Below are 12,629 nucleotides of genomic sequence, written 5' to 3'. Positions count from 1 at the left end.
CACTTGTGATAAGATTAGTCACACTATGGTATTATGCAAAATCTTCCATTTATTTTATCGAAAAATATGCTTGTTCCTTGTTTACCAATTGTCGAATATTTAAATTTGTTTACTATTTAGTTGCTGAATATTTAAGTATTCAACCTGACTGAATTTTTATGCAGACATTTTCTGTGGAGCTTGTTCTTTTTATTAAAATCCCAGTTCTAGTAATCATCTCAGACCGAATTTTTTTTAAGCATCAGCTCTCTTTTGCTAACTTAGTGCACCAGTGTTGGACACTTCACACACCTTTAAATGTCATGAGGAACTAAACATTTTTTAAGATTGAAATCTTAAGAAATGCATATTAAAATCATAATAAAAAGTTTTTTTTTTTGTGTAACTTTTGCAAGTGCAACTTGCTTTACCACCTTGGATGCCACTTAAAACAAATCAATAACTCTAATTCTTTTTTTATTAATGATAAATTATAATTCTGAGAATGAAAACTTAAGGTATGATGGTTTGAGAAGCAATTCAAGATTATTTTATGTTTGTAGTTAGATTGGCATTTGCTAAATTTATTTTTTCTTCTTTCTAAACACGCTTTTGCAGTATTTTGACTTAAAAAACTATAACAAAATGGCTAACTTTTAATCCATTGACTTTTACTTTTAAAACAAAAAGGCTTTAAAAGTGTAGCTCTGACTTCAACATAAAATTTGCTTTTTTCTCCCCTTGCAGTTATGAATTACTTAAATCTTATCTATATGTACAACACTCAAAATAAATGTTGTAACTGAAAGTGCTCTTTTTTCTAGAAATCCAGCACCTATTTTACAGTAAAGAAAATGATTGGGGATTTAGTCATTTTATGACATGGAATGTAAGTCATTTATACATTTCTTTTTTTTTTTTTTGAATATTGTGTTAATGTGTGGTTTTTTTTTTTTTTTTTTTGCCAGATTATGAGTCTTTTATATATTTTTAAATACCTTCTTGAGCTGTTTTTGGTTCTAAACTCACAATTGTTGTAATTAAATAAATGTTTTATTAGAAAAGAAAAAGTTATACATTATTTGTAATATCAATTATATAATTAAAAGCAAATCATTTTTTAAACAGACTGTTAAAGGGTTCTCTGCTGATTTAACTTTTCAGTCGTTGAATTGAGTTCAAATGAAAATTAAAATCTTATGCTTGCTTGGCAACACACTACCCAAATCTACATTTTTTAAGGAATACCAGAAATTAAATAATATCTTTAACTTAAACAGAAACAATTAGTGCAGCAGATTTATATGAATTTAAACTTAATAAAAGGAGTTCAGTGTTTAACAAACCTTGGTTTCAGCATTTCTTCTGAGGGAATATTTATAGTTTTCGAGTTTTGTTGGGGGGAAAAAAACTTCCAAATAACAAATTCATTCTCTATTAAAGAAACTTTTTGTTAATCTATTTTTTTTTGTCCCCATATATTTGAAAATGAGAAAGAAAACTTTTCCAGAACAAAAAAGAACCTCCTTCAAAAGTGGTAAACCATCAGGGTTAAAAACACCTGTAATTTTGTGATAGCTTATAAGGTAAAATTTTTTTATTTTCTTTTAAAATTTCTCAAAAGACCGTATTTGTTCTTGAGATCCTAATTTTATTTTCCCAAAGTATCATATCAATCAAGGTTAATGTGGTAATTATTGATATTATTATCATTACTTTATTGAAATGCTATTTTAAAATTATTTTGAAAAGGTCTTTTATCTGCTGTTTTATATTTCTAATACAATACCTCCTATAGCTCAAAAAAAAAAAAAAAGCCTTCCGCATTTAAGTATTCATGGGATTCAGCGAAGCCTTGCAATCATTTATTGCATTTATCATTTGAGAATTCTTAATTCAATGTAAAACATATTAACTTCTACTATGTTTTTCTATTAATTTTATTAAGCAGAAATAGATTAGAGGAGATAGTAAAAGGGTGCTAACACTAAAAAGTAATTTTGTCATTGTAAATTGTTTTTTTATGTATTTCTTTATTCTATTACTTGATGATTTGCTATATTAATACAGTGATCTGATGAATTGTCAGTGTAACATAAAATTCATTACCTCTCATACATTTTGGTAAAAAATCTTTTTCCATCTGCAGTGTGAAATAGATATTTGTTCTCTTGATTTTTATTAAGTTTTGTTCAACTATCAGCAACTGATTTTATTCCACAAAGGCTCATTTTCATTTCAACATTATCTCATATGGAATGGATTTATTTTTTTTTTCTTTATTGAAAAGAGCAACTTGGTTTGTTCAGGAAAAATGTTTACTTTTTGATACTTTTTAGTATAACTCTTTGGGTTTTATTCTGTAGACCTTTAACCTATTTATTAAAGCAGGCCATGCAGCAATTATGTATTTCCTATAAATTTGGAAAAAAATTTCTCCATTAATACCCCTCCCTCCCCCAATTTTTCAGTCCTGACAGTGGTTGCAGCACTCCTTATTTCGATATATTTGAAACATATTTTCTCTTTTCCGATCAATCTTTCCCGTAATTCCTTTCCTTTCATATATTTTTTTATTTGTTTCCAACCACTTTCGATTACACTAGTCAGTACCAAAAAATGCATCCGGCTCAAAAGTAGCTATTTCCGAAGTATTTTGCCTCGCTAAACACGAAAATCACCATAAAAGTTGAGATTAGCTCTAGTTTTCAAAATACAGAGCCAGCTAGGATAGTGAATTCTCACTAATGTTCTCTTTTCCTGGCAGATAGAAACACCTTCCATGAGACTGACTATCTTCTAAACTTCGACCCCTAATTGGGATAGAAAATCTCGCTACTTAAAACCGAAATGGACTTCAAGAAATTGAAGATCTGGGAAGAAAAATGCCTAAAATCAGAATCTAGTAGATCTACCCATTTCCAGGGTTGTCTTGTTTTGTCCACTCCGAGAAAAACCGCTGGAAAAAAATGTCCCAGACCGAATGTTGTTTTGTCCATTTTGTCCACTTTTTCGGCAAACTGAAAGATTTTAGTTAAAAATTTGAAGCTTGAAAATAATAATTAATTATATAGATTCTTCCTATTCAAGTACTATTTTAATATAAAAATATCATACATAAATATGTATAGAAAAATTCTATTAGATTTTATTTTTACTATTGTAATATATAGTAATGTAATCATACCCAATAATTCATTCACATTGTTAAATTTTTTTACTTTTAAGTAAATTATGATATAAAATTAGTTGCACCTATGTGTAATTAAAATTTTTTTTTTTGGATTTATTAAATTTTAAAGTTAACAATCATTCTATTTTAATTAAATGATTAATTCATGATGCATAATGTTTTTGAATTATATACTAATTTTATTGCACCATAACAATAAATTTATGTGTGGATAATCAGTTAATTTTTCATTTTGTCCAGTATTGTCCAGTTTCTTCCGGCGTACCGAACTTTTAACAAAAAAGTGGACAAAATAGCAACCCTGCCCATTTCTGCTTTCACCCATGCTCATTCTGCTGGGGATAATGAAGAACTTCGTGAAAGTTGTGAACAAAGACAGTTTTCCAGTACCTTAGGGAGAAATTTCCAAAACATTGAAGTTAAGGTTAAGGAGAGAATTTTTAATGGCCCTTCAATTATGCGCAATTTTGAAAATCACTGGTTTTGAAGAAAAATTTGCGTGGGAAGAAAAAACACCCAGAAGGAGCCTTTAAGGGTTGTATTGCAAGTATTTCTAAGCAGCAGAGAAGACGAGAACTTAAAACAGTTGGTCAAACAATCTCCAGGGAAGTTCAGTGACCATTGTTGAATGATGTCTCTGAAACTCTATTTTGTTCACTTCTTCCGGGATATTTTGCTTAAAAACTAAAGCTATGAGCAGTGAGCATGAGGGAAGGTTTCACCAAGATATCTTTACAATGGAACGCAGATATCAGAGTAATTGAGCTGAGTTAATGCTCACTAAATGCTGTTGAACTATTACAAGAGATGTTCCTTCTTTGATGTACAAAAAGCAGTAAAAAATGAAACATTTACAGCAATAAACCAAAAGCAACCACTGCTTTGCGAAAAAAAAGGCATTGTTCAATAAAAAAGGACCTATTTAATAACATATCTTGTACAAGATTTCCCCCCCCTTTTTAACATTATCTTTAAATCAATGAGTGGTTGCTGTGTATCTTTCTCTAATGGGCTTTTATGTATCTTAAAAACAAGAGCTAACAAAAAAAATCCATTACCGTATTTGTTTTTCTTGACCCAAAATTAGTAGAAATTGACTATTTAAAACCAGGATGCTGACAAAAAGTGTTATCAATTTAAAAGCGATACCTTTTTTAGTTGATCATTATTCCAGGGTACAAAACGTTTTTGTGCCCGAAATTTTTCCAAACTATTACATTTAAATATTTTTTTTTGTAAAACATCCAATGTATATACATAGATGTTTTCAAAATGACTGAATGACTCAATTTTGAATGAGTGTAGGGATAACAATTTTGTGTTAAGATGCATATTTTGATGCCAAAAAGGTAGTTTTCTCTGAGTTTGAATGTTAATTTTTGTACCTTGAATATAAGTATTTTCTATAAAGAATTTAAGCATATTTTGATCTCTTTTTCAATAGGATGTTTTAGATGTAGATAAAGGATTCATTAAAGATGATACAGTAATTTTAGAAGTTAGTGTTACTGCTGATGCTCCTCATGGTGTGAGGTAAGCATTATTTTATATGTCTGAAATAAAACTTGCTAACTTATAATACTTATACAGTGGCTCCCAAAAGTGTTCGTACAGCTTGAAATTTTGTAGTGAAACCAAAATAACGCAAAACTGAATTCAAATATGAAGTCCAATTTTTTTTTTTCACACCATTCCTATGCCATTCTGAATAAAACACAGTAGTTTTTTTCAAAATATTGCCAGATTTTGTTTATGAAATTTGTCAAAAAACGAAGAGACAGAGAAAAGATACGCCACAAAAGTCATCGTACACTGAAATATTTTCGAATAAATTCATAATTAAAATTATCATATGTGGGTTTTTTTATTATTTTTGCATTGTAATGATGCTATAAAGTCATTTGCCTTTAGTTTTTTGTGTAATTATTCCCTAATATTCTGCTTAATATTTTTAAATGGCAGGTATGCGTAGAAAACAACAAACACGACTCGAAATTTGATTTTTTTCTCCCTCACAGTAGCCGTAAATTGGTTTGAAATGTCTCTAAATTGGTTAATTTATACCATTCTATAGTGAAGTGCTTGAAAAAATGCTCTTAAGACAAGAATCGGATCGAAAACAAGGTAAGAAAACGTCAACTGGCAAAGTTAACAAAGAGTGATCAGAGGTTTACAGTTAAAAAAAAAAACATGAAAAATACACATTTCAGAACTGAAAAAGTTTCTGCAGAATTGAATGAAACATTTTACATTTAAATTTTACCTAAAATTGTTCGCCAAGGTTTCTGATGAGCTGGATTAAGTGGGACCTCTTCTCGCAGAAATTTTCTTGTTTTCGTGCGAAAAACAGTAAACTTACGCTTTCCGTCATAAAATCAATGATAAATAAGCTCAAAACATTTTGGAACAACGTCTAAATAATAGATGACAATAAATTCAACATTTTGGGTTAAATTGTTGTATAATTGTAAATGGAAGAAAAAAATGAGGAATTTAATCTTAAGAACTTAGTTGGATCAGTTAATCATGACGGTGAAGGTGTTTTAGTATGAGGGTGCATCTCAGCATCAGGACTTGGAAATTTGGAATTTTTTGGTGAAATAATGAATTATGCTGTTCATTTAAATATTTTAAAAAACAATTTTAAACTATTAGCCTAAAATTTGGTAATTGGAAACAACTTTGTTTTTTTATCAAGATAATGATAAAAAGCACACGTTCGCGTTTCGTGCCTCAAAATTTGTCCTTAAGCTTAGAAATATCCTCAATTGCCAGATTTAAACTTAATGGAAAATATTTGGAGATATCTGGTGGCTAGATTACGAAAATACACCATTGAAACGAAAAGCGAACTAGAAACAGTAAGACTCGTAGTTCGGCTGAACACTTACTCAGAAATTACACAAAAAAAGAAAAAAAACAATGAAATTTATTCCCAGACGTTTAAAAGCTGTTGTTGTTACTGCATGATATTCTACTAAATAATAACTTAGTAAAAGTTAGATTATTCGCTCATTTTTTGACATTTTTTTCAAAATGTACGAAGACTTTTGTGAGATAAAATTTCCGGCACTTTTTGGTTTTTGATTTTTTAAAAATTAAGTTTTAATGTTTTATTAAAAATGTTCATGTAGTTTTGTTTAAAATAGATCATAGATCTTATAATAAAATACCTATTCCGAAACATTAATTATAACTAATGGATAAGGGCCTATTTCATTGAAAGTCGTACTGCCGTGCCAAGCACAGATGTGGTATCTGCACATTTTATCAAAATTGAGTTATTGTCACCAGGTGGTCGTTAGTAGTTTAATTTACCTAAATCTCAAGTTTTTTGGCGATTTGTGAACGCAAAATATTAAAAAAGAAAAAAGTCATAACTGCAAATTTGCTTAGTTTGCTAAGGCAATTTGAACGTAAGGGACAAATACTAAGCCTTTAAAGTGGTATCTGCGCAGTTACCACTTTTTTTCCTTAGTAATTTGTAGATACGACTTTTATACCTTAGTAAAGCAGCATATTTAATAATGTAGCAGTTTATTGTAACAGGGAATATTACAATCAGTTTACCGTTGAATAGTTGATACAGGTTTATAATAAAAACTAATAAAATATTGCATAACTGTTAAAGTAAATATTCAGCTTTTTCTATTTAAATGGTTATTTAAAATGCAAATTCTAAAAATGAAATGCATGTAAAATATTCATATCTAATTCTTTCATGCAAAAAAAAAAAAACTTTCATTCTACGGCCAGTAATATTTTTATTTAAGTATCGTCTGCTGTCAAAATTATCTTTATGCTCGGTAAAAATGAATCTAGAAAATAAAACATTATCAAAAAAAAAAAAAAACACACATTCTCTGAATATAAAAAATGGAAAATTGTTATGGATTACAGTTTTAACTGTCTGGAGTTTTGAAACTGGTATCGTTCAGAAGGTAGATTCTGTTAGATTTGTATTAACAAAATAAAGCGAAACAGCTAAGTCTAAAGAAAGCAGATGTTTTCAGTATTATTTAATGATACATTGAGCACGTTTTTCTAAGCTACTTTTGTCGTATCTGTGCAGATACCCCTAAAAATGCTTAGTAATTGTAACTTACGGTGAAAATAGCTTAGTATATGAAAAAGTTTTGAAAAGAAAATTTGTCGTAACTACATTTATTAATTTTCAATTAAGATTTTTACAAAAATACTCTCTTACAGTTTTTAGATAAGTTATTTACGAAACAACTACCGCAATTTGAGCAGTTAAGGCATAAATCAAAGAAACGAGTTGTAAAACTTTAATCATCAATTTCTTCTTTTAAGCTCTACTGCAGATACCACTTCTGTGCTTAGCACGGCAGTGTAGGTGTACGAACACTTTTGGGAGCCACTGTATGTGCAGCAGAACAGCCTTTTTCATTCTTTTTACTCTTGCAAAACCTTTCTGTCAGTCTCCAAGTTCAAGGAATGTTAACATCTATGTATGAAGCAAGAAAAAATGAAGAGAAACAAGTCTTTTTTTCTCTAGTTGAAAAATGATATATATATATATATATTTTTTTTTTTGAGCAATCACTATTGCTTATTGTTCTCAGTTGACCGTTTTTGAGGTCCGTACCTTTTTCAACTTGGATCAGCGGCTCTGCAGCACCACCGCCCACCGTCCTCTGCAGGCGGCGCGGTGCGGCTGCTTCGGTCCTGAGCTATCCGCTTCTCCTGGTCGGATGCGTCCATGTCCTACACACACGCACGCTCACACACACACGCCTATGTGCATACACACAGGTCTACACACTCACACAAGCCTACACACTTACACACACAACTATGCACACGTAACCGCCCAGGAGGAGAGGCAGGCTTGAGGGGGGAAGGGGACAGGAGCTGTTTGTAGAAACAATAACTCCAATGAGTAGGGTCCTGTCTCAGTTCGTGATTGCGAAAATCATAATTTGAATTCAAAATTTCAGAATTCAAATTAATTTTTATTATTTTTTTTTTCTCCCCAATATGGCACTATTTTTTCAAAATCTTTATGGCTGCTACTAGAAAAATTATTACGTTTGTGGTTAGGAAGCTAAAAGGGTTACTGGCCACTGACTAGTAATCAAGAAATAAAATTTTCGTCTACACTTTTCCCATCAAGGATGATTTTTTTCTCAAACAAATTTTAAGGCATTTTGAGATCTTAACTGGAGAAGCTTTTAATTTTCTTCCCGCTGCGAAACACTTTTACTTTAAAAAGAACAAAAAGAAAAAGAAACGCACTGCATTTGGGCTTGCGTGCTGCTGGTTGTGCACCCCTAGAACAAATCTCTTATGTCGTATACTTAAAATATTGATGCTTGGCTCTGTTTTCAATGGCAACTACTGCCAGTATAACAGATATGAATATTCATATTGTTTGGGTTTTTTTTTAATGTGGAGAAGCTGCAGAACTCAGATTTGGTGATAATCTTGATGAGAAATGAGAAATTGAAAAAGTAACTTCTGTTTTGGATGTTTACAAAACCAATTTTTCTTTTTTTTTTTATGAAATTGGTGCTCTTTTTTGTAGAAGGTAGGGATGTGGAAATTCACACAGGAGGCTCACATTAGGGTGCAAGATTGCGTATAATTCTCACAACTTTTTCTAAAATCCCACCCAATAAAATTCTCTTTACTCTGTTCACCATGAGCAAACATACATTACACAGAGAGTGAAATTTAATTTAAGAAAAGTGCAAGTATAAATGGAATGGCTAACAATAATTTTTAACTGTCATGTTATTATCAATGAGAAGAAAAATCTAGAAATTTCAACGCTAAGAAACATGTAGAAAAAAGAGAAAATAGCATTAATTCTTTTGCTTTACACTCAAACACCTCGAGAGAGTTTTAAGGCTCCTGGTTGCACCAAACAAAAACTTAGTTTCAAACCATTCAATGCCAAAGCTGCACCAAAACACATTATTTGTTAAGATCTCCCTGTTTGAATTTTTTTTTTTTTTTGAAGCATTGAAATGCATTTTAAATACAAATTTTGGGTATGTTAGCACACAATCAAGTAAATAATCGGTTAAAAAGAAAAATATCGCCTATGAAAGAAAAAATGAAAGAGATTTTAATGTTAATTTGAGTGTCACTGAATAGAAAAGGGAATAAAAACACTTAAAATAAATTGTCACGGTGGGAAATCTCACGGTACTTTTCTCCCTAGCTTGAACCTTGGATAACACTAAAAAATTTTGGTGCAGTATGAATTGCTGGACAGCAGAATGAAAGAATAAAATTTCTAAAAACAATTTTTTTTTGTCATTTAATCCTTTCGTCATTGTTCTGATTGTAAGGTTCTCATTTTAAGTGATTTCAATTATGTTTAAACTAGTACTAGTTGAAATTTTTGTTTAAGACTGTACATTTTGAATTACATTTCTAATCTGCAACTTGTTATGTATTTCTGTAATGGGTATGCTTTTTTTTTTTTTTTTTTTGAAAAGGTGCTAAAAAAATCCTTTATTTTGATTTTAAATATTCAGTATGAACACTGATTGTTCTTCAAAAATAAAAATCGATTTTACATTTTTCGGTACCTTTAAGCTGTAGATTTAAGACCAGAATGCAGTAAATTTTATCTCTCTTTAAGTTGTGTGTTACTAATTATGCTTAATTTTTGTTAATTATAAAAATTTTAAAATTTTTCAGTTGGGATTCTAAGAAGCACACTGGTTATGTTGGTTTGAAGAATCAAGGTGCTACATGCTACATGAATTCGCTTCTGCAAACACTTTTCTTCACAAACAAGCTGAGAAAGGTACATTAATTTTGTACGAAAGAAAAATAAAATTTGTCTCTGCTTAGTTTCACTTTTCATTAAATACATCATGTCATTAAAAGTTAACAGAAAATGTAAACCTATCCTGAATATGATACTTATCTTGAAAATTATGTGAGATTTTTAAAAAAAATAAGTTTTTAAAATCTCCTTTGGGGGCAGGGGGTTTCTTCTGAAAATGAAAAACATTTTGGTGGTTATTTTTATGTGAATTACTTGTCTCGTAGAACTTATCTTGAAGAACAATTTTTGGAACAGATTATTTGCATAATCTCTGAATTGAATTTATGGGGAAAACATTATATTAAGTATTGAAATTAATTCAGAAAATTTCAAGTGTTTGGACAACTTGATTACAAGTTGTACAGTTTTTTCAAGTTTTTAAAAGGGGTCTCGGACACAGTTACTGGATTCACCCCCCTAAATCAATCCCAGACTGGGGATTTAACCACACTTGCCTTTCTCTTGCTATATCCCTGTGTCAGTAGGATTTTTATCTAAAAGCATTTAAAACTTATAATTTTTGCATTCATTTCTTTTCTTTTAATAATAACAACATATTTGTTTGTGCTTGTGTGTGTGTTTGTTTCAATTTTTGATCATTACAAGTGATTATTTACTTTAAAGAAAAATATTGTGGTGTTTTTACATTTTTAAATATTAATCTTTCAGGCTGTTTATCAAATACCCACCGAAAGTGATGATTCTTATCGTAGTGTTGCTTTGGCTTTACAAAGGGTTTTCTATGAGCTTCAGTTTTCAGACAGACCAGTTGGAACTAAGAAATTGACTAAATCTTTTGGGTTTGTAAATATATCATACATTTTCTTATTTCTTCATAATTCACAGCCCGTGTGCAAATATTGTACAATGAAAAATTCCTTCCTGCTAGTATGCTGCATAAGGAAAGCATTTTCAAAAAAATTTCTCGCATGGTATGCAGCTTAATCCAGGGTTCGTACGCTCCGGGAATTCCGGGAAAACCGGGAATTGTCAGGGAAAATGACACTGTCAAAAATGTCAGGGAAAAGTCAGGGAGTTTTCAAATTTTGTCCTCCAAAAATTTTTTTTCCATTTTTTTCTCAAGGAATTAAGTACTATGAGATCTAGTCTTCGTTTTTATTGTGATTTCACGAAAAAAATTGTAAATTTTTATCTAAACCGACGCTGGCACTTAAAAACTGCAATCGAAAAATGAACGTTTTATTTTACAACGAAAAATGCGCCAAAAAAGCGAAGATTTTCTTACATGGAGTCAGTGAGGGGAACGCATTTCTTTCTACTGCCTAAAGTTTTAGATGGGTTGCCACAACATTCTGTTCGGTTCAGGGTTCGTACGCTCCGGGAAAACTTGGAATTATCAGGTAAATGACTTAGTCAAAAATGTCAAGGAATTTTCCAAATGTGTCCCCAAAATTTTTCTTTTCCCAATTTTTTCTCAGGGAATTTCGTTTTATAAGACCTAATCTTCATTTTTATCGATGTATTTAAAAAAAATTGTAACAATTTTAAAGCAATGAAAAAAGTAGCGACCCAAAAAATCTTCAGCAGCCGCCATTTTTGGCTCTCAGTAGTTCCCAAGGGAAAAAAAAAATCAGGTGAACAGCAATTATGCACAAACTCAACAGGAGAGAAAACAATTTACTGCTTCGGAACCTGTAGATGGGAGGGTCGATCGGGGAAAATCGTTTTTTTTTTTTTGATCGAAAAATCATTTCAGCTACGTGTGAAACGTAGTCGCCATCTTTGGTCATTCACAAGATGGAAGTAGATACGATCCAAAAATGCCTAAGTTTCTAAAAACAAAGCAGAATTGGATGTTTTCTTTAATTGAAAACTGATGAAAACAACAAAAAATGGCCTGCAAATTGTTTTTCTATTATTATTTGAAATAATTTTCTTGAGAAATGAAAAATTTTGTTCTTAAAACTTAATCTTATCCTCACTGCCTCGGACGCAAATGTGATAAAAACTTTTCAATGAATTGTATTATCATGAAGATTTATTATTTTTTAATTGTCTTCATGCAACAAATTTAAAAAAAGTTATTTCTTATTTCTGGGCATAGCCGCCATATTTGGTCATTCCCAAGATGGAAGTACACAAGACTTTTTCAAGTGCCTAAGTTCCCGAAAACGGCATTGGATGTTAATTGCAATGCAAACTATTGAAAACAACACAAATTGTGCCCTTTTTTCCGGATAATTTGTAATTATTTTCTGGAAAAATGCAAAATTTTAACTTCATAACATTTTTTTTGTTTTAATTGATTTAGACTCTTATATGCTAAATTCTGACTATTTTGCTTTTATTGTAGTTTTTTAAGGATTATTAATTATTTATTACTACTTTTATACTACAAATCCAAAAATCTACTTATTATTTTAAATTTTTCACTTTGTCGCCATATTTGAACGTTTGCACAGTGGAAGTAGACTTAAACTTCCAGAAACAGAATTGGACGTTTATATCAATGTGTAATATTGAAAATAACATTAAATGTGCAAAAAGTTATGAATTTTTGAAAATTGACTATTACTTTCTGGAAAAGAAAGTTTGAAATTTTAATGTAAGCGTCCTTTAATATGTGAAAAAAAAAAAAAAAAAAGATTATTGGCATTAGCCTATGATTGGTGGATGTTGATTTTTGTT

The 12,629-nt window shown here is 30.4% G+C and overlaps 1 protein-coding gene across 3 annotated transcripts in view; it reads left to right on the top strand.

Moving 5' to 3' along the window:
• Nucleotides 1-12,629, top strand: part of LOC129222379 (ubiquitin carboxyl-terminal hydrolase 7-like) — an 88,598-nt gene that overhangs the window by 21,264 nt on the left and 54,705 nt on the right. For all 3 annotated transcript variants that reach the window (XM_054856878.1, XM_054856879.1, XM_054856877.1), the window contains exons 6-9: nt 804-868; nt 4,617-4,705; nt 9,848-9,956; nt 10,650-10,780. In XM_054856878.1, coding sequence (XP_054712853.1) covers nt 804-868; nt 4,617-4,705; nt 9,848-9,956; nt 10,650-10,780 — 394 coding nt within the window. The remainder of the gene's footprint in view (nt 1-803; nt 869-4,616; nt 4,706-9,847; nt 9,957-10,649; nt 10,781-12,629) is intronic.

Source organism: Uloborus diversus, chromosome 5, assembly GCF_026930045.1.
Source record: "Uloborus diversus isolate 005 chromosome 5, Udiv.v.3.1, whole genome shotgun sequence".
Taxonomy (NCBI): Eukaryota; Metazoa; Arthropoda; class Arachnida; order Araneae; family Uloboridae; genus Uloborus; species Uloborus diversus.
The sequence above is the reverse complement of the archived record's forward strand: the minus strand, read 5'-3'. Positions and strand labels throughout refer to the sequence as shown.